The sequence below is a fragment of the Tupaia chinensis genome, unplaced genomic scaffold, assembly GCF_000334495.1.
Source record: "Tupaia chinensis unplaced genomic scaffold, TupChi_1.0 Scaffold147500_1, whole genome shotgun sequence".
NCBI lineage: Eukaryota > Metazoa > Chordata > Mammalia > Scandentia > Tupaiidae > Tupaia > Tupaia belangeri.
In genome coordinates this window covers 288,422-313,495 of record NW_006207351.1, presented here as the reverse complement: position 1 = coordinate 313,495, position 25,074 = coordinate 288,422, and the positions used below count along the sequence as shown (strand labels likewise).

The following is a 25,074-nucleotide window of genomic DNA, read 5'->3' as shown; positions in this document are numbered from 1 at the left end:
GAGGGTGTGGACGCATACCCCCCGGGACAGGTCCGCGGCGCTCGTGGCCGGAGAGGGTGGGCTGCACGGCTGCAAACGGGAAGGACGTCTGTGGGGAGGGAGCCGTTGGGGGAGAGCTGTGCCCCTGCGGGCCGGGGGAGCCTTCGCCTGCTCCAGTCTGATGGCAGCACCGCGGGGGGCGGCCGCGCGTGTACACAGGGCGGGACTAGGCTTCGGAGCCTCGCACCCGGGGCAGTGCCGCTGGTGTGGACAGAACGACCCTCCTGCATTGAGAGCGCCTGGGAGTGGGGTATGGCATTACCCAGTAAGCTGTAGCCATCGCCCAGCTGCGGGAGACTTAAGAAATAGCGCCTTTGCCAGTGAAACCTCTGAAGGGAAGCAGACGGAGTGTTCAGTTCCTTTACAATCCGCTAGTAGGTTATTTTACTCGCAGAAACTCCTGCAGGCTTAGCTGCCAATCTGATGAAGTGACGATTACTGGTGGTTTAACTGGGCCTGCTGCTTTTGGAAAGCAATTCAGAACTCCTGTCACCCATGAAATCCTTGAACCGCCAGTCCCTCTTCATTCTGAAGGAATAATCCAGCAGCAGAAGAAAACCATTTGTGCAAAAAAGTCTTGGGTTTGTTTGGTTTTGGCTTCGTTTCTGTTTATCATTTTTTTAATGAGAAGAGAGATGGTTGATGTTTTGACAGCCTCTCCACGTCACTCTTCTCCTACTCAGCCTCCTCCTTAGCTAGGATTGCAAGCCTGAAGAGCCAGGCTGCTGTATTCAGGTCAGCTCAGGAGCCCGGCATGGGCCTTCCGTGTGGCCTCAGCTTCCCAAGTGGTGACAGTATTTGTGTGTCATTGAAGCTGGGCCGGAAACTGTTCTTTTTTCAATATTAAAATTATTATGAAAATAAACTGGAAATAGTCAAAACTCCATTTACTAGAATGGTTCATAGGGTACAGTTAAGTAAAGTATGGTACGCTCATAATTTAGACAACTATGCGAGAATGAATTAGCTTTGTACTCTATTGAAAAATCACTGACACTTTGTGAAATTTGCAAGTCGAGTGGAATTACTCGAACACTTAGTGGTTTCGGCCCGGGCGTGTTGTGCAGAGTACAGTTAAGTAAAGTATGGTACGCTCATAATTTAGACAACTATGCGAGAATGAATTAGCTTTGTACTCTATTGAAAAATCACTGACACTTTGTGAAATATGCAAGTCAAGTGGAATTACTCGAACACTTGGTGGTTTCGGCCCGGGCGTGTTGTGCCCAATACTCCGCAGTGCTGGAGTCCATATGGAAGATGGGCTTCGGTTCCTGGTGGCCGTGTGCATGCTGGGAGTGTGCACACCTGTCATCCCAGCTGGCTGGGAAAGGCTATGGGGGAACGCGGTGTGAAACCCTGTGGAGGGTGCTTCTCTTTCTCTCTCCCTCTCATAAAGGAAAGGAACTTTAGGGCAAAGTAAGCATTATCTGTGAAGGTGTGCGTATGCATGTAAATGGAGAGATGGGCCTAGGACTCCCACCTGCACTGCTAACCGACGGGTCTGTGTGTGTAAACACACACGTACACTTGGATTTGGAACATGTACTTGATTCTGTTTCTGTATCACTTGCTCCTTTTCCATTAAGAGCGAAAAGTTAACCTCGTAGGTTACTACCACATAGCAATTAAAAATAAGCATGAACAATGGCTACGTGAAAATCATCTTTGTTTACAAATGTTTTTAAGAGTGATGCTTGGCCTCACAGGACATTTGGAAGATATGGAAAACGTGGAAGTCAGACAGATTAAAAGAACCTTAAAACTGCCTGTAATTGTGTCACGCAAAGATAACTACCCACTAACCCACTTGTAACGTGTTGGTGTCTAGACTACCAGTCTTTTCCTTGAGATTCTTTTGTTCATGCTGTGTTGTACCCTTGCAATAAATCTTTGCATAGTAATATCCTTTAAAAAAATACTCTGGTGATAATTGTGAAAATGTGTATCCCCACAGTCTAAACCAGAAAGTTTATAATGTCATAATTATTGTTAGTACGGTTGGATGTTTTCTCTTAAAAGACATATTTGAAATTCTACAATGTGTAGTGGTTATCTCTCCAGAGTTACATGAAGAATAATTTTCCTTAATCATTTTCTGTGTTTTTCAAGTTTTTATGAAAAAAAAAAAAATGTTAACCTTTAATCAGAAAAAAGTTGGTAAATGTTATACAGAACTGTTTGCAGTGTCATTGTTATGGGACCAAATGACATATTTTCAGTCCAGCCCTTTCCATCCCCATGCTTCAGTGACCACTAACCAGGCACTGTGAAATTGACCAGAGATGTCCAGGCAAACACCTGCTTGGTGCTGACAGTGTGTTCTGATTTCTCGGCAGGCAAGATTCATCTTGACCATTGGAGGAAACTGAAGAAGAAGCTCTGAAGCTGAAAGATTAGATGGGGCTTGACCTCTGCTGGGCCACCCCTAGCCATACAAGCCCCTCCTGGAGCAGAGAGGATGACTGCAGAGCTGAGAGAGGCCAGGCCCCTAGCCTCATGGGGCCCAGTGAAGGTGAAAAAGGAGGAGGAAGAAGAGAACAGCTTCCTCGGTCAGGCATCCAGTCAACAAGTGCACGCCAAGAATATCAAGATCTGGGCCCCGGGGGAAGGTCCTCAGCCAGGCCTTGATGCATCAGTGGAAGAGGAAAAGGTAAATGGTGACTTAGGGAGGAGGGACCTGAAGACCTCAGGTAATTTCAGGAGGGGTCTCTGACCCTCCGCCTCCATACCTGGAGTCTTATTTCCTGGCTGGGACTCTGGCCTTCAGTCATTGGGAATATAATAGAAATGTCCCCTTTTGGTTGATGTTACAATACCTTCTGAAAACCAGTGGTTTTCAAACTACTACACAGAACTCAGGGAGCTTTTATAAAATTTGGATGTCCAGGGGCCAACTGGTGGTATAGTGGTTAAACTACCACGTGACTGACCATGGTTCAAATTCTTGACCCAGCAGCTTCAAAATCACACCAGGGGCACGTGTGCGCGTCCCCAGAATCCCAGGAGGAGATTGGAGAAGGGATTGCGGTGTGGCCATTTCCCCAGGTGTGATTTCTCACTTTGTCTCTCTCCAGTGAGCACATGTGCTAAAACCCTTTTTAAAGAGAATTGGACGCCCCTGCCATAGTCCATTCCATTTAATTCAGAATCTGCAAGTGGGTCCTAGGCATCTATATTTTTAAAAGCATCAGGTAATTCTGATTGGGGTTTGTTAGCTCCCACCAGTGCTTCTCAAACTTAAATGTGCATAGGAATCACCCGGAGGTTTTGTTAAAATGAGGATCCTCTGGGAGTGGTGGTCAAGGCACTGGTCTCCCATAGGGCCAGCCATGGCTTAAGTCCTGGATCCAGCAGCTTGAAATTTATATGCATATTATATGCAAAATTATATGCATGCATGCCCAAAATCTTGAGAGGAGAATGGAGAAAGGATTGCGGCGTGACCATCCCCCCGAGAGGGTTCTTTCTCACTTTCCCCTTTGTCTCTTTCTGGCAAGCACAGGCAACCTATGGGAAAAAAAAATGTGATGATTCTGGTTCAGGAGGTCTAGGGAATGGTCTGATATCCTGCATTTCTTGTAAGGTCCAGGAGATGCAGATACTGCTGAGCAGCAGACCTGCTTTGAACAGGGAGGAGCTAACACTGCGCTGTGTCCTCAGTACTTCCAAACAACCTTCTCCAGCACAGCCACTGCTCACTTAATGACCTCCCTGTTCAGCACCACTCAGACTGAGACCAAATCTCCAGTGCAAGGAACTCCCTCTCCCAGTCCGTCTTGTTCCTGCACTTGGTTAGCATTCACTACAGGAAGTGTTCTCCATCACACAAAACTACATACTCTGTTTATAAAATTTGTACTTTATTGGGCACCCATAGTAGTATTCGGAGTAAATAAAAATGATTACACTGGATTTTTATTACTGTTTGTGGTGTGTCTTGTCGCTTTCTGGCACTTATCTAATGTATGCTTTTTGTATAGATAGAATTACTGGGTTGTCGGAGGTCATGACGTATTTTTGCATAGGAAAACAGAAAAATACTCATGACTTTCCTGACAACCCAGTACATTATTCTAGTGTGGTATCACATAGTACCTATTGCAAAATGCATACCCTGCGGCTCCATGATAGACCGGAGATGTCCACCTTTACGCTCCTCGCTTACTGACCCATTCCCTTAACAACCTAGTTGTAAGACTGGGACTCAATTGTTAAGTGAGTACCAACCAAGTGAGCCAGCCTCCCAGAGCCTTCTATAGTAGCTTGGTCAGAACCTTGCTTCCTTGATCTTTCGGGCCTAGAAGAGTCACAGAGGAAGCTCCTCCTCTGTTGTGTGTTCACTGGAAGTCACTTGGCCCTTCCAGGGTGGCCAAGAAGGAGATGGCAGGTACACTTCTCTGCTCAGTTTACCCAGGGTCTTAGGGGAAAGAGAGTGTGGCTCCCTTTTCCATTGTTTGTATACATTCTGTGGCCCCCAGGAGACCAGGTTCTCATCCGAGACCATAGTCACACCCCTCCCTCCACTCCCTTTGTCAGCCACCTGTGCCTGCTTGTCTCTAGGTCCAGAGTGTGTTCTGGGACATGGCTGTCATCCTGGAAGCAACACAAGAGGCACCTGCTGCTCCGGCCCTTGGCAGCTACTCCTTACAGGGGACTCTGGCCAAGAGCGAGATCCCGGAGACGCATGGGAACATGGCCTCTCTAGGTAAGGTTGGACTCCCTGGTTACACTTGAACACTGGAGTTATTCAGAGACCACGAGTGTGCATCTGGTCTCCAAGGCCGAGCATCAGAGTGTTGAGGGGCTGAATGTGTCAGGGAGAGCTGGGTAGAGGGAGGCTAAAAGGTGCCTGTGCAGCCGTCATAACAAGTGAGTTCCTTCACTCACGTACAGTCAGACACCGGGCTGCATAGGTGAGCTCCACACCCACCTTCACTCACGTTCAGTGCTCAGCAGGTTTACAGTCTGCGTAGATGTGAACACACGATCTCATCACATGGTTTGTGGGCGGCAGGTTGGTGAGCCTACAGGAGAAGCCAGGTGAGGCACAAATGGGCAACTCCTGTGGTGGCTTTGGTGACATGCCCTGGAGGGGTTCTGTTTTGTGCAAACTCTGGAGAATTCTGAGCATCTGTGTCCTCTATAATGATGCTGAAACTAGGCTGTGGTGGATGGTGCTGGTGACTCATCACCTGCTGTCTCTAAACTAGGACTCAGGAAAGGGAGATGTGTTCTCAGTATCACGGTTAGCTGTGGTGGCGGCCTGGCCATGCAGGAGGCACAAGTGGCCACAGGTTAGGAATGCAGTGGCCATGTGTTCCATATTCTAGAAGCAGTCATCAGGGTGACTGCCGGGCCCTTGGCACTTAACGTCTTACCAGTCTGCCTGATTGAGGCCCACATCTGAACATTCGTACCCACGCCCTTCTCTCGCCAATTCCTCAGGCCTTTGGAGGCCAAGTTCCTTTCTTAGACCTATTCTGTGGGGAAGGTTAGGATTGCCACCTTACATTTTCATGTCATCTGTACTTACTCCCCACCTCTCAGCAGCTCTGTCCCACCCTTGGGTGCACTCCCTGTTGTCACTACCCTTCTGCCTCCTTGCTTTACCGGACATTCACAGACCCATTCACTCTAGCAGCTGCACCTGTCCATCAGGAACACCCTCCATTTTCCTCTGCCTCTTACCTTGAGACCCAAGACACAGCCAGCCATTGTCATAGCAGCAGTGATGGCAGCACGGCTGAACTGCGGGAATCGGGAGGCTGAGTGTAGTTGTTGCCCTTCCTGTGGTAGCTGTGACCTTGCAGACGTCCATTTCCTGTTCTAGACCGAGGTGCATCCATTCAGTAATACAGGACTTGCAGGGGGCCTTCCCTACCATGTGCTGGGTAGCGTGACAGATGCTGGAGGCACAGATGTGACAGCACACAGCCTTGGCCCCTTTGGGCTTCCAGATGAGCGAAGGAGAAGTTTCAGCTAAATGATGACATTGTACAATATACATGCAAATGCTTTGGAAATTGTGATATATTAAGGGATTTTTCAGGTCTCAGGAGGTGTTAACTGCAGTTTTCTATATATTTTTTAAAGAATTATTTATTTAATTCCATTTGTTATTATTTTTTAATTTTACAAGAAAAAGAGAGAGAAAGAAAGAGAAAGGAAAAGCAAGAAAGCAAGCCGCCAGGTCCAGGACTCGAACTGCAGTCATTCATGTGGGAATCCAGCGCCTCTAACCACCATGCCACCTGCTGGCCCTGTTTCCTATATTTAGTTAGTGGTGAATGTATTAAGGTATAACATTTAAAAATCAATTTTTTAAGGTGTTAAGAATAACTTACTTTGGGGGCCAGCAGGTGGTGTAGTGGTTACGTTGCTGGAATCCTACATGGCCGAACACGGTTTGAGCTCCGGACCTGGTGGCTTGAAACTCAGACCAGGCATGTGTGTGTGTGTGCCCAGCATTCCAGAAGGAGAACTTTCCTTCTCACTGTCTCTCTCCGGTGAACATACATGTCCTGTGGTGGAAAAAAAAAAAAGAACTTACTTTTATTTCATCTGTACATTTAGAGATATTTTTGTAAACGTAAGAACACTTGTACTTTTTTGTTAATTCATGTTTAGCGACACTTCAAGCTTTACAGATACAAAATTTTAAACATTCAACACCTACATTTCAAATTTTCTTAGATAAAACATAATTGCAAATTTAGTATGTTTATTTAAAACATTTCAAACACCAAACTAGGCAGTCTTACAAATCTTGTAAGTAAAATTCGAAAAACACATCACTTTTGTAAATGTATTGAATTGGACATATAAAATTAGTAAACCTGATTACCTTTTTTATATCTCAGGGTCCACTTACCAGCTAAGAACGCAGCCTCATATAGCCTTTCAGATCGCTTCTCTGTGAAAAATCAAAGTATCAATCGTACCTGTTACAGTGCTGATGTTCTAATTCATTACAAAGTAGTTTTTAATTTTTGTCTTTATTATTTCTGTACTGTTTATGTACTTTTCCAGAATTATAGTAGGCCTACATGATCCAAAAAAGGAAAAATGTCATTTCAAACAAGCCAGTGTTCTAAGTCCTAGGTTACTGACTGCTTAAAATTTTTGCCCAAGGAGATTTGACCTTGAGCACACAGAAGGGACCGTCATTTTCTGTTCTTGGACCCTGGGCACTTGCTGAGACCCCAGGTCTTCCTGGACCCCTCTCATGAACCGATAACCATATTCATGAAAACCGTGGAGTCTGCAGTTGTGTTTTGCTCTGTGATAACTTTGACGTAAAATACTGTTCAAATGTACAGGCTGTCCTCCATGCCTGGCTCCAGTCCATATTGCTCCTCACCATTCACATCTTCTGTATCTCAGGGCAAGGAAGACAGGAGCAGGGTTAAGGAGAGAGTGATGTTTGAGCCAAGTATTCGTGGGCTCTGTGCCTGGGCGTCAGTGACAGGTGGTTAAAGCAAAGGAGGTGAAGGAGGAGATATTAGGAGAGAGAAAGATAAGGTGGGGGGTACCAAGAGGTGGTGTAATGGCTATGTCACTGGACTCCCATGTAGTCGACTGCGGTTAAAGTCCCGTACCCAGCGGCTTAAACTCACACCGGGTGCATGTGCCTGTGTGCCCAAGATCCTGAGAGGAGAATGGAGGAGAGGAGATTGTGGTGATAAACCACCTGAAGGGGGTGGTTTATCACTTTCTGTCTGTCTGTCTGTCTGTCTGTCTCTCTTTCTGGTGAGCTCTATAGCAAAAACCTCCAAAAAAAAAAAGGAAGGAAGATAAGGTGGGATGGGTGATGAAGACCAGGAGCGAACACAACAGAACAGAAAGTAGTGTGCAAAGGAAAACCAGGAGAGATGTAAAATTGTACATGGAAAAATTTAGAATAGTTCAGACATGGTTGGTTGTTCTTTTTCTTTTTAAATAAAAACTGGAAAAAAGATGAAACAACAGTAAAATAAAGAGATAGCAGGGGGAAAAATAAGAAAGAAGAGAAAAAGACATAAGAGTAATTAAAACAGAGGGAGTGGGACCAGCAGGTGGTGGAATGGTTAAGGTACTGGACTTCCACATGTTACTGAAGCAGGAGCCCCTTTGATACTGGGTTCTAAGAAAACATTGAGTGGTCAGAGGTTAGTCAGAGTTTTCTCTTTTTTTTTTTTTTTTGGAGAGGTTTTCGCTATAGGGCGTGTGCGCTTGCCAGACAGACAGAGAGAGACATAGAGACAGAAAGCGAGAAATCACCCCCCAGAGGGGATGGTCACGCCGCAGTCCCTTCTCCTCCATTCTCCTCTCGGGATTTTGGGCATGCATGCACACGCACCCAGCGTGAGTTTTAAGCCACCGGGTCGGGGACGCGAACCGTGGTCGACTACGTGGGAGTCCAGCAACATAGCCATTACGCTAACTGCTGGTTCCCATTAGTCAGAGTTTTCAAGCAGCCCGCTGAGTTGCTCTCATGGGATTCTCCGGCATTGTGGGGTCAGCTTTCTCTGATCCAGGGCGAGGGGTTTCTGCATTCTCTTCCTTCTTTAGACCTGCTGGTGTAGCTGTCTGTCAGCACAGCCACTTACACCCTGAGGGTTCTTTCCTCAGGGCCTGCACAGTGCCTCAGTCAGGCTCAGTCATTGCAGATGCTCTGAGCCCCAGCTCAAAGTGTTCCGGGCACTGTTCTGAGAGCTGGTGCAGATGAGCTCCTTTCACCCACTCATGGCCCTTTGAAGTCAACTCTACTGTTATCCTTGTTTTAGAAACAAGAAAGCGGAGGCACAGAGCCCAGCCATAGTAGCACAGACTGGTTGACACTGCTGCCTGGCAGGCTGAGGCCACATGGAGGCCCAGGTTCAGTTCCTGGCCCACCGTGAAAATGTAGCATGGTGTCCCAACCTATAGTCCCAGCTACTCAGAAGGCTGAGGCAGGAGGATTGTGACATAGTAAGACCCTATCTTATTTAAAAGCAAAAAGAAGAAAAAATGCGGCACCGAGAAGTGGGATCACTAGCCTACAGCCAGGCAGCTGACCAGTGGCCAAGCAGGGAGCTAACACCAGGGAACCTGCCCAGAGTCCATGTCACCCTCTTCTGTGCTGTACGACCTGGCAGGATTCTAGATGCTTTGGGCCACAGCAGCCATCAGGGCATCCAGCATGACCCTTTCTGTCTATGCCTCTCCTTTCTTTCTCATCCAACATCAGCAGATGTAAAAAGCCTAAATTGTAGGTCTTTGACCAGAAGCAGGGAGTCCCCCTCATTAACTGGGCAATCCCACAGTGAGTAGCTAAAAGAGAAGGCAGCTTGAGAGAGGCAGGCGTCCTCCCTAGTTGACCTGGACTGTGAGAGTGAGCCATCATCAGACCAGCAGCTGCCGTGCTGCCTGGAGGTTGGGCTTTCCTGGCACGAGGCAGTGGATTAAGTGTCAGGCGGGGGAAGGTGAAGTGTTAGCAATCCTGTGAGTATGTGGGCAGTGTTCTAGGAGTGAGGAGGGAATAGAGTCAGCAGAAGACCCGACAGAGGAGAGGTGACATGTGAGGGGACCTTTTCTTTGATGAAGGCATTTGCAGAGGCTTTGAAGTCATGCACTCCTAACCTTTATGACTCGATGGGCTCACTCTTTATTAAGCCAGAGAAAACTGACAGTTGTATTGTCTGTTTCCTGGTTCAGGCGCTGAGACCAAGAGCCTACAGTTACTGGTACCCAAAACGGAGACATATGATGAAGCTGAAAAACCTCTCATAATATCAGGAAGATTCCAGAAAGCTGATCCTCAAGGGCCCAAGTTAGGAGAAGCCTGTGAAAATAGAAACATGTTGAAGAGACAGAGAATAAAGAGGGAAAAGAATGATTTCAGACAAGTGACGGTGAAGGACTGTCATTTACCCAAATGCTTCAAAGAAGAGGAAGACCAGAGGCGTAGGAAATCTACAGGGAAATACAGCCTCAGTTCTGGCCCTGTTAAAAATCAGAGCATCCCACCTGGGCAGAAGCCTTTTAGCTGCAGTGTGTGTGGGAAGGGTTTTAGTCAGAGTGCAAACCTGGTGGTGCACCAGCGAATCCACACTGGGGAGAAGCCTTTTGAGTGCCACGAGTGCGGGAAGGCCTTCATTCAGAGTGCAAACCTGGTGGTGCATCAGCGAATCCACACCGGACAGAAACCTTACGTGTGCTCAAAATGTGGGAAGGCCTTCACTCAGAGCTCCAATCTGACGGTCCATCAGAAAATCCACTCCCTGGAAAAAACCTTTAAGTGCAGTGAATGTGAGAAAGCCTTCAGTTATAGCTCACAACTTGCTCGGCACCAGAAGGTCCACATCACAGAGAAGTGCTATGAGTGCAATGAGTGCGGGAAGACGTTTACCCGGAGCTCGAACCTCATCGTCCACCAGAGGATCCACACGGGGGAGAAGCCCTTTGCCTGCAGTGACTGTGGCAAAGCCTTCACACAGAGTGCAAATCTCATTGTGCATCAACGAAGCCATACTGGTGAGAAGCCATATGAGTGTAAAGAGTGTGGGAAAGCCTTCAGCTGCTTCTCACACCTGATTGTGCACCAGAGGATTCACACTGCAGAGAAACCTTACGACTGCAGCGAGTGTGGGAAAGCCTTCAGTCAGCTCTCTTGCCTTATCGTCCACCAGAGAATTCACAGTGGAGACCTTCCCTACGTGTGTAATGAGTGTGGGAAGGCCTTCACGTGTAGCTCTTACCTTCTCATTCATCAGAGAATCCACAACGGGGAAAAACCTTACACATGCAGTGAGTGTGGGAAGGCCTTCCGGCAACGGTCGAGTCTCACCGTGCACCAGAGAACCCACACTGGGGAGAAGCCCTACGAGTGTGAGAGGTGTGGGGCTGCTTTCATCTCCAACTCCCACCTCATGCGCCACCACAGGACCCATCTTGTCGAATGACAGGTAAAGAGGAAGTGCTCGCGCCGTCGGCCATTACCACTACACCCATGTTAGACACCTCCTTGCTCCTTTCTCCCTCTCTGTAGCAATGAGGCCTGTGTCCTTAAATGTTACCATTTCCAGGAATGCAACATAGAACACAAGACCAACATTCTAGAGGCTAACTTAAAGGAAATGAGAACTGAGCACCTAAAGTCACAGACTTGATGGTACCTGCAAGCCTAAGCGATCATGTTTTCTAAAATGGAACGTGAACTGAGGACTAGGTCAGACAAAGCTAAGTGATAGAGATCCTATTTGGGCAAAGTACATTTTTGCTTATTTTAAGTTTTTAAGACTCAATTATTTGAGCAACAGACAGGTTGTCTGCCTGGTTAAATTCTGGAGCTTTGAACGTTGTATTCTAGTATATCAGGTTTAGCAGTAACTGGTTAAGGAAACCATTTGCAGTAGCAATTCAGCAGCAGTCCACCTATCAACATTTACAATTTAAAAAAATCTAGTCACAACAGAAAATTGTTAACCAACTGTTGCTCCTAAGATAGGTAGAAGTAAGAAACAGCCATTCCCTTATTGTCTGTGCCTCTTGATATGGTCCATCTTGGGGACCTCTGATGCATCTATTCTGACTGGTCTCCAGTCTGCATGGCCAGGTGCCCCAGAACTAATGGAGACACCACACACCACCTACGTGCATTTGCTAAGGTCAGCCACTCTCTCCCATTCAACCCCAGTTCCCATCATATCCCATGTGGGTGGGGTGCAGCCAGCAGCCCCTTTTCACATAGAGGATTCACAGAATAGAGCTGTCCTGAAGGTATGCTCATGCTGTCTGCTCAGTCTACTCCAGCAGCCAAGGACTCCACTGGGTTTCATTCTCATGTTCTAGGTGGAGCTTTTCTAGTTCTGAGAGGACCAAAGGAAAGTGGGGGGAGGGGGTAGTGGGGAGGGAGTTCCTATGGTCTTGATTTGGCTTTTGAAAAGTTCAGAGTATTGGAATATGAAAGCTTTTGGGAAGATGAAGAGATCGGCTGACATAAGATCTTAGCCATTGAGACTTTCCTCTGGAGAAACAGCTCCTAAACTATGCAGTGGGTGGAGTTACGTGATAATATTGCCTTGTATCCCATAGGTCATTGTTACGAACCTTCATGCACAGGATCCTGATTCCTGGCCCCTAGCTCAGGCTTTCACATTGATAACTATCTTTGTCTTTGTAACACTGAAGAGGCATTTGCCCATTACTTGAGAGTGGTCATTTAACAAAGCCAGACCAAGCAAGGAACAAGTGACAGAACCTGTATCCAAATCCAGGACCTAAATCCAGGCCCCTTTGTCCTGCCATGTTGTTCTGTCTGCCTGTCATCCCGTCTAGACCATGGGGAAGCCTGAGTCAGGGATATGTAGTCTTATTTTCAGGTGAAGAAGAGGAGCTGACAGATGCCGGGGTGTGCCTTAGGCAGTGTGACCAGAAAGCAGCGAAATCTAGAAGTGGAATCTGGGCCTCCTGATTTCTGGGTCTCTCTGCTCTGTCCCAATGCCTCAGGGCATATAAGAGCATCATCAGAAATGCTGAGACTGGTGATAAGCAGTATGGTGCAACTCTCATGCAGAAGTCCGTCCATTTGTTGTCTTATTATAAGACTAAATTATATATATATTTTTAAATTTTTTTCCAGTGGCTGCTTGCACTAGAGACATACTGAGGGAGTGGGAGAAAGCTCCCCCCAATGGGCTGTGGTCATGTCACAATCCCTTCTCCATTTCTCCACCTATTCGGATTTTGGACACACACACACACACACACACACACACACACACACACACACACACATGGCATGGTTCTCAAGCCACTAGGTCTGGGACTTGAACCAGGGAGTCAGTCATGTGGGATGCACCTGCCTTAACCAGGAAACCACAAGAGTCAGCCCAAGGCTATTAGTCACAGTGTTTTCTCATTTACAGAGTACTTTCACATACAGAAGGAGTATTAATGTTCTCTTGAATCAGTTTTTTGTCAGCATATGCAACTCCCTTCCCACCCCCAATTTCACTCATAAATTATAGAGACACAACAAATCAAAAGATTCAAAAGTAGGACTCAAAAATATTCATCCCTTCACTGACCCTAGTTAGCAACTGTTCCTTCCCTCTTCTGGGAGTGGGGAGACCCAAGGATAACATGACGTGTGTCTACTAAAATCAGGAACAAGTTACATTTTTTCTCCCTATGGATCAAGAAGTTAGAACAATGGAAAAGCAGTTCTAAAAATCTGTGACTGACCCACCAAGAAAGTATACTTTCCTGGAACATAATAGCTGTTGGGATTTATGATCCTTGAGGCAGTTTTAGCTTCACATCATGTATTCATCCTCATAATTGAATATTCACTCATGGTTGTAATTTCTGGCCTAATAATTTTTATTCATAGGTAGGTCAGAAAACCTACCTAGGTGATTCTGGTGCAAGTTAGGTTTGGGACTCACTGGCTTGTTATTGTGATAAAAAGCAGTGACTTTCAAACTTGGCTGCATGGTAGAATAACCTAGGGCACTATTTAAAATTTCTATTCTTTTTTTTTTCCCCTAAACTCTGAAGGGGATTACACTGTACAACCAAAGTTATGAGCCCCTGAAGTTAAGTCAAATCTGCAGGCCAAGAATGCAATTGAAGGTAGAGTGGTGGAACTACAGTGTAAGAGTGTGTGTGTGCAGAATGTTGTGTAGTGTTGCAGCAGGGCAGGACACTTAGTTCACATCGACAGCACTAGCTGTCCTTCAGCATCTCTTCCAACCCAGATGTTAGGATCCTGTGAACTAACTGTATTTAGGCAACTGTACAAAACATTTTATTTGTAGGAGCAAACCAAGGTTTCTATAACATACTTTGATGTGTGTATTAGGACTTTTTACATTTCTGTTTGTATTTCCTCTCCAGATGTGGGTTTCCACAAACCTGCACTCTGCTTCGATACCTTCTATCCTGCACAAATCATGTGAGCCATGCAGACTGCTAACAGATCAGGTCCTTCTCCAGCTGATAGCCACTCTCCCTTCCAGTTCAGTTCCAGCCCTCAAAATAAGTTATAAGCCTGGCCTTTCTTGACGGTTTTGAATAAGGGAAGAGTGAACACCCCTCATTGTCAAAGGTGACTTAGGTTTTTCTGTTCCTTTGGGTCATCTTACCTCCCTGGGCAAGTCTAGCTAGAAGTGGTGGGGAACTCGGAAGCCAGGAGCTATCAGACTTTTAGCTGTTGAAGAGTTTGTGCCAGTCCTACTGATTCAAATAAGGGGAAAGCCAGGAAATCTATCACCACCTTCAAATTAGACCAATAGATGCATATTAAGTGGAGCATGAGGATGCAAAACATGGTGGAATCATGTATAGATGCATTGGGAGCAGAGGACAGGCTTCATCAGCCCAACACACACACTCACTCTCTCTCTCTTTCTCTTACATATTGACCCAGACAGAGCCAGCCATGAACTCCTCCAAGTTCAGGAAGACGTGTCTTGGGGCAAAGCTAATCTGTCATGCCCTGGACTCGCTCCCTTACCTAGGTAGTTGTCCTACCACCACTGCCACTTCTGTGCCAGCTCCTCCCTCCTGGGGTTGTAGCCCCTTTGAGAATCAGATGGTGATCCCCTCCCTGAGAAGTGCACGTTTTACATTCAGTTTGTGCTCACCTGTGGAGTCACTTAGGTTCTCTGAAGTTGATCACAGAGCCTCTATGGGCCAAAATTCTCATCTGGGGATGTGTGTACTGCATAGTCACTGGTAGTGCTTTTTTCTTTTTTTTTTTGGAGAGATTTTCACTGTAGGGCGTGTGCGCTCGCCAGACAGACAGAGAGAGACATAGAGACAGAAAGCGAGAAATCACCCCCCAGGGGGGATGGTCACGCCGCAATCCCTTCTCCTCCATTCTCCTCTCAGGATCTTGGGCACGCACGCACACGCGCCCGGCGTGAGTTTTAAGCCACCGGGTCCGGGACACGAACCGCGGTCGACTACGTGGGAGTCCAGCGACATAGCCATTACGCTAACTGCTGGTTCCCACTGGTAATGCTTTTAAAGAATGAGGCCAGACTACAGATAAATAACCTCTAAATCTTGTTTCTCCTATATTCCCTTCATCAGTTGTGAGCATTATCTCCATCCAGGGCACCGAGATTGGAAACCCAGGAGGCATTTCCCACCTCATGTATAGCATTTATTCATTATGGAAGTGTACACACTGTGTTTTGAATATTGTGCTAGCTCCTGGAATGCCAAAACGGACGAGGGCTAGTAACCATGACTGGATCCCTTCATGATTTAGTTTTTCCTAATCTCATTCCAGCCTTCTGTCTTCACTGCCCACACGCCTTTTCTGCAACCTAGAGGCACACGCTTACTCCTCTCTGTGCCTTTGCTCACACCTTCCTCAGTGCCTGTAATACCTCATTACCACTCCCCATTCCTCCTTATGCTTTCCTAACCTTATCTTTTTTGTGTTTCTAAGATTCTATTCAAGTCCCATCTTTGGGAAACCTCTGATTGCCGTACGGTCAAGAGAATACTAAGAAGAATATTTAGAAGCATAAATGAGCATGATATGTATCTAGAGCTTTACTTAATGCTTTAAAGTGAAAGTCTGGATTCAAAATTGTGTGTGTAGTACAGTTGTCATATACTGTAGCTGTTACATATTCTATATACTGTTAAAAAGTATATAGCTAAATTATCTGAAGGAGATGTGAGAAACTGTTATGTAAGTTTGGTCAAATGACTTGTTCACAGTCATACTATCGGTAAATTCCAGAACTTAGGCTCTAACCCAGGTACTCTGGATAATATGATTATGGGTGATTGAAAGGGTGTTTTGTTGTTTTTTAAAAGTAATTTCCATATTTTCTATAAGGAGCAAGAATTTTTTAATCAAGAAAAATATTTATTTACCTATTTAGTTTTTATTGTATTAACTATGTAAGTATGTATCAATTCCCTCATTTGTTAAGATGTTAGATGTACCCTTTCTTTCTCCCCATTTCTACCTCCCTGTCTCTGACATTGTCAAGTCTGTTCATTCTTAAAATCATAGTCTTTTAAGCTTTGTTTATTGATTTATTCTAAAAGTTGAAAATAAACAGCATGAGCGTTAGTATGGCCGTATGACTATGGTTCATTTGAGAATTGGCTTTACTGTGTTTATTCCTTTTTGGAACAGCCTTTTGTTTTACTGAAGTTTCTAGTGCCTTTCTTTTCACCTTGCACTGCTTGCTTTTAGCACATCTCCAGTTATTTCCAAATGTGCCATCCAATTACTCTTGTTGTGTCTTCATTTATTTTGCATCTATCCCCTTCCAGGGACCTCCATCCGCCTCCTCTAGTCTCTTTGCTGCCCTTCCTGCCTACTGTTCTGTCGTTATATTGGGCTCCGGTATCTCTGGAATCCCCTCTCTTCCTCTTACCTTAGGCTCCAAGATTTCTGGTTCCTATGGATTCTGAGCTCTGCTCACCCACAAGATCACAGTTGCTCTTGTGAGTGCCTGGGCTGGTGTGCTCACCTACACTTAAGCTTAGTAAAAGAGGCTTTGGTAACAAGGTGCTTTGGTAACTTTGCTGTCCAAAGCATTAGCCAGAAATAAATTTTCTTATGCTGGATGGAATTTTTAAAAAAATTCTTAACACTTTGAAATTCTGCCTGTGACTTGCCATGCAACCTGAGCTGACAGGGTTGTAGTCACAGCTCCCCTCAGGCTTCCGTTGCTGCCTGAAGACAAGGTGATTCCTTTTCTGTGCTCATCTCAGTTGACAATATGGCATCCATCACGTCACAGGGGAGAAATTCCAGATTCCTTGCTTTCTCTTATTCAGTGCAAGTCGCCTTGCACAGCCTGGAGGGCTCGCACAAACCCATGACCACTCGCCTCTGCGACTAAGTAGCTGCTTGCCCTTGGGCAGGACCACCCCAGCTTCAGTTCTTCACAAGAGCCCAACACTACCCAGCCCAGAGGGTTCCTGTGAAGGCGAAAGGAGACAGGCATTTAGAAGAGCTCCTGGCCCACATGAGCTTCCCAGCCCTCCGCGCCGCCTCATCTCCTGGGCCTGACATCCACGGGGAGAGCTCAGCCTCTCACATCAGACCAAGGCGACAGTCCGACTGCCACCTCCGTCCACTCTCCCTTGCGCCCATCACCGGCATTTCTGGTCCGCGGCTCACCCAAGGACCACCCTACAAGGAGCTCACGGACGACTTTACCCTCCGGTCGGGCGCCGGGACCACAGGGACACCTAGCCATCGGGGTCGGTCGGGGCGCGCCCGCACTGGGAGTCAGTCCTCCGCTAACTGCCCGGCCCAGCAAGGGCTCCCCCGGGCTTTTGCGCAGACGCTTCCAGCCTGGCTGAGACGGCCCGCTCCGGCCCCGGGCAGCAGCTGCAGTTGTCTTGAGGGGTGAGGAAGGCTTTAATAAGGGACAGCGGGAGCGCAGCTGGCCTTGGAGGGACCTCCGGAGGGCTCGGAGCGCACGCCTCCTTCCAGGGCCGTATAGACGTGCCCCTCCGGCTTCCTAGAGAGGCAGCGGAGGCATGCGCGAGGTCGCTGATGACGCACTTCCGGTGCGCCTCCGCTCTATCCGCCCCAGACTACGAGGCTTGTGGTCTGGGTTTCCGCGCTCCTCGGGTCGTCGTCGCTGTCCCGCAGGAGGACCGGCTGTCACGGTGAGCGACCTGCGTCCCAGGGTGGGAGGGAGCGACTCCCGGCGCGGGGACCTGGGCTGGCGGCCCGAGGGCTCGCACGGCAGGTCGGCGGGTCTCCCTGCGCCCCGAGCCCGAGCAGTACCGGAGGCCCGCCGGCCCAGCCTGCAGCCTCGGTAAGGCGGACCCCGCGCCCAGGCACACTCGGCACCGGGGACTCTCCAGGATGGCGGAATGTAGGTAAGAGTGAATGCGTTGTTTGTGTTGGCAGGCAGACTAAGTAGGGCTTCAGAACAGTGCATGTCATTGTCTTACTAAAGGAATTGCGGTTTCCGATTTTGGAAAAACCCTGCCTGGCTTGCCCACATTCCTTGAGCCAATTGTCGAGGGTTAAGGGGGTGGCAGCAGGGATAAAGCTTAGAATGCATGAAGCAGCAGCCAGCTCCCTGTTCATTTCAGAAGGATGAGACCACCAAGAGCCTCTTTTTGCTTACTCTTCATGATAACACCCCTCTCCCCAAGATCTGTAGACAGGTCTTTTTAGGATCTTACTTACAGTCCCTAGCCTTCAGGTTTTTCCGCAGGGTATCATGAAACTACCTGTACATTCCTTTCTAGGCAGGTTATAGACCTGGAGGTTAGCAGACTGACTTATGGGCCAAATTTGGCCTGCCACCTTTACTTGTAAAACTTTTATTGAAATAAGCCAAACTCATTCATTTTCGTATTGTCTGTTTCTCTTTTCAAACTAAAAAGGCAAAGTTGAAGAGTTGCAGCAGAGGGACAAAGACCATATAGCTCTTTTAACTCATGGAGCCCAAAATACTTAACTTTCTGGCCCTTTACAGAAAATGTTTGTTAACCATACTGACAGCCCAGATGGTCCATGATTGGAAATGAGTGGTTTTTATCAAGGTATCTTTTCTTTACCAGGTGTTTTAGTATTGAACATATAATAATATTTTCTCCCTGTCGAGTGCCTACCATGTGGCAAATACTTATTTTTTTTAATTGGAGTTTTATTTGCATATGTTTTTTTTTTTTCCTTAGGCTGCATGCACTTGCCAGAGAGAGAGGGACAGAGAGAGGGAAAGTGAGAAATCGTCCCTGAGGAGGCATGACCACACCACATTCTCTCCTCCTCCATTCTCCTTTTGGGATTTGGGGCATACACCCAATTACACTTACTCGAGTTTCAAGCTGGTAGGTTTCAACCACTGGGACTCGAATTGCTGTTGTCCACGTGGGAGTCCAGTGTCTTAACCACCACTCACCTGCTGTCCACATGGCAGATATCTTTATGAATGTTTTATGTGAATTAATTTGTCAAGGATTCACAGGATATTGGAGCTGGACAGACTCAGAGCCTTTCAGGTAGTCTTGCTAGCATGGATCGTGAGGGAGCAGGCCCTGACTCCCTGTCCAGTCTACTTCCATCTTCTGAGTAGGAGGGCCCAATACCATACCCATTTGATCTGGAATTATTTTGGTTTTTGTTTCTGGTTGGTTATTGTCTAATGGGTGCTGAAACCAACTACTGAGATGTGTTTTTTTGTTTTTGTTTGTTTTGTTTTGTCAGAGGGTTTATATACTCTCCAGAGACAGAGAGGAAGGGGGACTTCCCTCCACCACAGGGCATCATAATGCCGCAACCTCTTTTCTTCCATTTCTCCAGCCCATCAGGACCTTGGGCACATGCACACATGTGCAGGGTATGTTTCTTAAACCTCTAGACTAGAGCTCAAACTGTGGTCAGTCATGCAGGATTTAGGTTTCTACACATAGCATTGTGCTGTGGGGCCGGCCTTGTGTGTGTTTGTTTTTAAATAATTATTTTTGTGACTGTAAAGGTAGTACATGATGTTTACTGAAAAACAAGTGAAATATAAAGATCATAAGGGACAAAGAAATGAGACCCAATAACTGACCTGGAAATAAGTATATTAATGTGACGGTGTGTTTTCTTCTGTTCTTTTTTTTAAATGTGTGTGTTTTGCTGTATCTGTATATTAGTAGTTCATTTCTGTTTATTGTATTTATTTGCTTTAGTCTTTAGTCTTTTGTATCTTTCTATTTAATTTTGTTTGTTTGTCAGAGGGTGTGTGTGCTCACTGGAGAAAAACAGAGTGGAGGGGATGGGGAGGAGGGAGAAAGCATCCCCATTGGGGGTTGATCACACCATAATCTAGTCTCATCCTTTTCTCCCTCCTTTCATGATTTTGTGCATGTATAGAATATTGCTTTTTGGGGGATGGCAGGTGGCATGGTGGTTAAGGGTGCTGGACTCCCACATGACCAACCATGGTTTGAGACCTAGACCTGGCAGCTTGCTTTCTGTTTCCTTCTCTCTCTCTCCCTCTTTCACTCTGTCCCACTCTGGTCAAATTTAAATAAATAATTTTTTTTTTTTTTTTAAGGAATATTGCTTTTTCTTTTTTTTAGGTTTTTGCCATAGGGTACATGTACTTGCCAAAGAGAGAGAAACAAAGACAGAGGGAGAGAGGGAAAGTGAAAAATCACCCTTCAGGGGGGCAACCACACCACAATTCTTTCCCCTCCATTCTTCTCTGGGGATTTCAGGTACACATACACACACACAATATGTGTGATTTTTCAAGCTGCCAGGTCTGGGACTTGAACCATGATCAACCATCTGGGAGTCTGGTACACCAACCATCACACTACCTACTGGCTCCATAGAATATTGCATTTTTGTGGATAGATTTATCAACACTTGTCCTTTGGGGTTTGTGCTTTTTGTGTCATGCTTAGAAGGATCTACTCTGGCCCCCAAATCAATTATCAATGTTTTATTATTTTGTAGTTTCATTTGTTTATATTTAACCCTTTAATTGGTTTAGGTTTATTTTGGTGTATGGTATGAAGTGGGGATATTACTTTTTACACAACATTAACAACAGTCCTAATAAAATTGTTGAAAAAAATTTTTTTGATGATTGGAAATGCTACTTTTATCATATACTACTTTTATTTGTATCTCTTAGGGATCAGGAATCTCTTCAATCAAAAGCCAGAGTTAAAGTTCCTTTTCAAGTCTCACTGTTGAAGTTTTCCTACAGGCACTTGTTATGATTTTATGTTACTCCTATGATTTCATTTACTTTTTTTTTTGGAGAGGTTTTTTGCTATAGTGCGTGTGCGCTTGCCAGACAGACAGAAAGACATAGAGACAGAAAGCAAGAAATCACCCCCCGGGGGGATGGTCACGCCGCAATCCCTTCTCCATTCTCCTCTCAGGATCTTGGGCACGCACACACACGCGCCTGGCGTGAGTTTTAAGCCACCGGGTCCAGGACACGAACCGTGGTCGACTACATGGGAGTCCAGCGACATAGCCATTACACTAACTGCTGGTTCCCTGATTTCGTTTGCTTTTTATGTTGGAAACTTTAAATATATATTTTCAGTCCACATGTCTGTCTTCTATCCCAGATGTGTGTGTCCTACTTTCTGTTTGGATATTTCAAAAGTGATGTTTCTCCTTTTTTTCCAAACCATCATTCCTACTCTCACTAAAGGTCACTATCATCACTCAGGCAAAGGACTGGCTGATTATGCCGACTTCTCTCTCTCTCTCACCCTCACCCCCCAATATAACTCAGTCCTGTTAATTCTGTCTTTCAGTTAGTCCAGCCTCCTTTCAGGAATACTAAAACAGCCCAAAAGGGATCTTCCAGTCCCTACCCTGAACTTTGTACACATACCCTTTCTCTGCACTGTAGGTGGAGGGAGTTTTCTAAAATTTATATCTTCTGTGTGAGACACACACACACACAGACACACACACATACCCCCAACAGGGTCTTCATTCCACAGTCTCCAGCTTGGATTTTGGGCGTGCGTGCACACCTGGTCTGCATAGGAGACCTCTGGATGCAGACCACAACCTAACTGTGTGGGTCCAGAGTCACAGAGTATCGTGTTACTCTTGCACCACCACTACTGGTCTGAGACATGTTTAAAAAACAACAACAACAACAAAACAGCAGATCTAATTGTGTGTGCCTTCCCCCTCCTCACAATCAACCCTTTCAAATCTCTTTCATGGCTTTCTGTTCTCTTTAGGGTAAAGTCCTTCAGATGGTTTGCAGGGTCCTATTTGATCTGGCCTTTGCTTGCCTCTGCCTTCCTTTCTTATTTCTGGTGCTGCACTGATTGCCTTCATGCTTCTAAAGTACTGATCTTGTTTACTTGTGTGCCGTCTGCTTTTTTTGCATGGTGTATTCTTTTCCCTGTCCACCTGTCTGGTTCCTGTTTATCTCTTCACAGAGGCTTGATTTCCCAGACTAGCCAAGGTCTCTTCTTTTTATTTATTTGTTTATTTGAGACATTTTTACTATAGGGAATGTGCACTCACCAGAGAGACAAACAGGAAGTGAGAAATCACCCCCTGGGGAGGATGGCCACAACACACCCCCTCACCTCCCAGGATCTTGGGCATGCATGCACATGTGTCCAGTGTAAGTTTCAAGGCACGAGGTCTGAGGCTCAAACCGTGGTTGGCCCTGTGGGAATCCAGTGACGTAACCCATTATGACATCTGCTGGTCCCTAGATGAGTTCTCTTTTGCTCTGAATCCCATAGCACTTCCATTTTGTAACTCCCCTAGTTGAGATCATTGTCTTAATAGCTTAGTAAGCTTCAGGCAGGTGGGGCATTGTCTGGCCTCATTTTTTCTGACTCTGATGCACAGTCTCATTCTGCTGCATGAATCTCTGGAGAGTGGCCAGTCTGAGCAAACATGGTGACCTTTAGACACATGCAGAAACTTGGTTCCATTAGCAGTCATTTGCAGGGCAGTTAATGCCATCTATATGTGAATACACTAGCTGCCTGTTTTTTACCAAAACTACAGAACAGTATCGGTCTAAAGGAAGTCATATGTTCAGTCAGAATTTGCCCAAAAAGGAAAAAACTTACATAGAACTACATGGTGCCAGATGTACTTGCATCTTCAACCAATTAACATCTGAAAACTGGCTTTGCATTTGACTTTGTTTTCCTCTATTTTCTGCCCTTTAAAAGAATAAACCTGGGACCAGTTCAGAGAAGTCAAGACCACCCGATTCCTGCTTTTCTATACTTGTAGGTCTCTGTGTGTTTATTTTATGTTTACTCTCTTAATTTTACAGCACCCCCTCCCCACATAAAAAACACCTTATAGGGAATGTGTGGTAACTGACAGGTCTCATTAAGCCCCTCCTGTGAATGAGGAGCAAGAAAATGCAGGTTGAATCTTCTCAGACCTTCAAACGCAGTGCAGAGGCACAGACTTCGGTGAGAACCCCACAGGACTCACCTTGTTCTACGCTTTAGAGGACATCTTCTGTCCTTTCATGCCTTTTGTACCCTGACTCTGATAAAAGCCTCTCTCCATCCACTTTTTTTCTTTGATAATGATGCTGCATCTTAACTTCAGAGAGATGTTTTGGGTGAACAGTGGTGATTTTCTTAATTTCAAACAGCAGGGTATAGAGATACACTCTATTTTTGTACAATTTTTTGTAGTAAAAAATAATTTGACAAAATTTTTTTAAACTATTTTCTATACTCTTACAGTAAGTTGTAAGAGTATAGAATAAAAATTGTTATACTGGTATTACTGTGCTGCTAAACAAAAACACCTGAGACTGGGTGATTTATACAGAATAGAGACTTATTTGACCTACATTTCTGGTGGCTGGAAAGATCAGGAAATGGGGCTAGCCTCTGGATAGCCTGTGGTTTGACAAAACAGAATGGCCAACAGAGGCAGGAAGGAAAGGTACAGGCAGAGAGAGAGACCTGCAGGCAGCTGTATTTTATAACAGCCCACTTTGAGACATCATTGATGTATGTGCGTTTCAAGCACCACTTTCTAGGTCCCACCACTACTCAACACGGACTTTCCAGCATGTGAACCTTTGCAGAGCAGAGCATCCAGACCACTGCAGGATGATGTGTGGATAAAAAGATGGTGTTCTTTATTTTGCGTCAAATGGAGTTTCCTGACCACTGTCCAGGCATGTCAACATAAAAGTAAGTGAATCAGATTTATTGCATTAGGTTTAGTATGAAGCCATTTTCCCATGTGAGTGTTATTGTCCTTTATTATGTATATGTCCTGAGGGGTACATGCACCCACCAGAGAGAGAGGAGAAAGTGTTTCCCCCATGGAGAATGATCACACTGCACACTTCTCTTTTTTGGATTTTGGCCATGCATGCATGCACACATACATGTTTTCCAAGCTGCTGTGTCTAGGATTCAAATTGTGTAGTTGGCTATGAGGCAGTCTGGCTGCCTTAACCACCAGGCAATGGAGCCAGACCTTTGACCATTTATCTTACTAACTTTCCATATTGGTTGCTGTATGAGGTATGAGGAACAGAGTGCACTAGTTGACATGAATATTCCTATCTATTTCATTTCAGTCATTATAAAGTAATGAGTACTGTTCTAATTTATTCATTGAATACTTGAATGTTTAATAGTACACTTGTCTGTATGAGCCTATTACTTCTTGCACAGCTGACAAAATGGGCTTTTTGAAGCTGGGAGGCTGCAAGCCAGTTTTGACATACTAATGCACTCACATTGCTATCTTCAGAGATACAGCTCAAGTAATTAGATCGTTTCTCTATGTAATAGCTCTTCCTCTTTTTTCTTTTTACTGGGACAATGATATACCTTAGTATGAAGCCATTTTCCCATGTGAGTGTTATTGTCCTTTATTATGTATATGTCCTGAGGGGTACATGCACCCACCAGAGAGAGAGGAGAAAGTGTTTCCCCCATGGAGAATGATCACACTGCACACTTCTCTTTTTTGGATTTTGGCCATGCATGCATGCACACATACATGTTTTCCAAGCTGCTGTGTCTAGGATTCAAATTGTGTAGTTGGCTATGAGGCAGTCTGGCTGCCTTAACCACCAGGCAATGGAGCCAGACCTTTGACCATTTATCTTACTAACTTTCCATATTGGTTGCTGTATGAGGTATGAGGAACAGAGTGCACTAGTTGACATGAATATTCCTATCTATTTCATTTCAGTCATTATAAAGTAATGAGTACTGTTCTAATTTATTCATTGAATACTTGAATGTTTAATAGTACACTTGTCTGTATGAGCCTATTACTTCTTGCACAGCTGACAAAATGGGCTTTTTGAAGCTGGGAGGCTGCAAGCCAGTTTTGACATACTAATGCACTCACATTGCTATCTTCAGAGATACAGCTCAAGTAATTAGATCGTTTCTCTATGTAATAGCTCTTCCTCTTTTTTCTTTTTACTGGGACAATGATATACCCTCCATCTCTTCCTCCCCCCCCCATGAGCAGGGCTTCCACTTTCCCAAACCTGAAGATTTTTTCAATCAAAGCAAAGAGAAGATTTGTGGATGTCAAATATGCAAGGAACTGAAGAGGGA

At 45.6% G+C, this 25,074-nt stretch overlaps 2 protein-coding genes across 4 annotated transcripts in view; both read left to right on the top strand.

Moving 5' to 3' along the window:
• LOC102469752 (zinc finger protein 35) overlaps positions 1-22,742 on the top strand; it is a 38,717-nt gene extending 15,975 nt beyond the window's left edge. The window contains exons 1-5 of one of the 3 annotated variants that reach the window (XM_027768793.1): positions 2,263-2,692; positions 4,603-4,747; positions 9,718-10,967; positions 16,822-17,664; positions 20,646-20,842. In XM_027768793.1, coding sequence (XP_027624594.1) covers positions 2,501-2,692; positions 4,603-4,747; positions 9,718-10,964 — 1,584 coding nt within the window. In that variant the 5' untranslated portion in view covers positions 2,263-2,500 and the 3' untranslated portion in view covers positions 10,965-10,967; positions 16,822-17,664; positions 20,646-20,842. Of the gene's footprint in view, positions 1-2,262; positions 2,693-4,602; positions 4,748-9,717; positions 14,512-16,821; positions 17,665-20,645; positions 20,843-22,686 lie in introns of those variants that run through there. The other 2 variants (XM_027768794.1, XM_027768792.1) reach the window with 2 other exon arrangements.
• A 2,243-nt stretch (positions 22,743-24,985) lies between these two features.
• Positions 24,986-25,074, top strand: part of ZNF502 (zinc finger protein 502) — a 3,756-nt gene continuing 3,667 nt past the window's right edge. The window contains exon 1 of the mRNA XM_027768791.1: positions 24,986-25,073. Coding sequence (XP_027624592.1) covers positions 25,045-25,073 — 29 coding nt within the window. The 5' untranslated portion in view covers positions 24,986-25,044. The remainder of the gene's footprint in view (position 25,074) is intronic.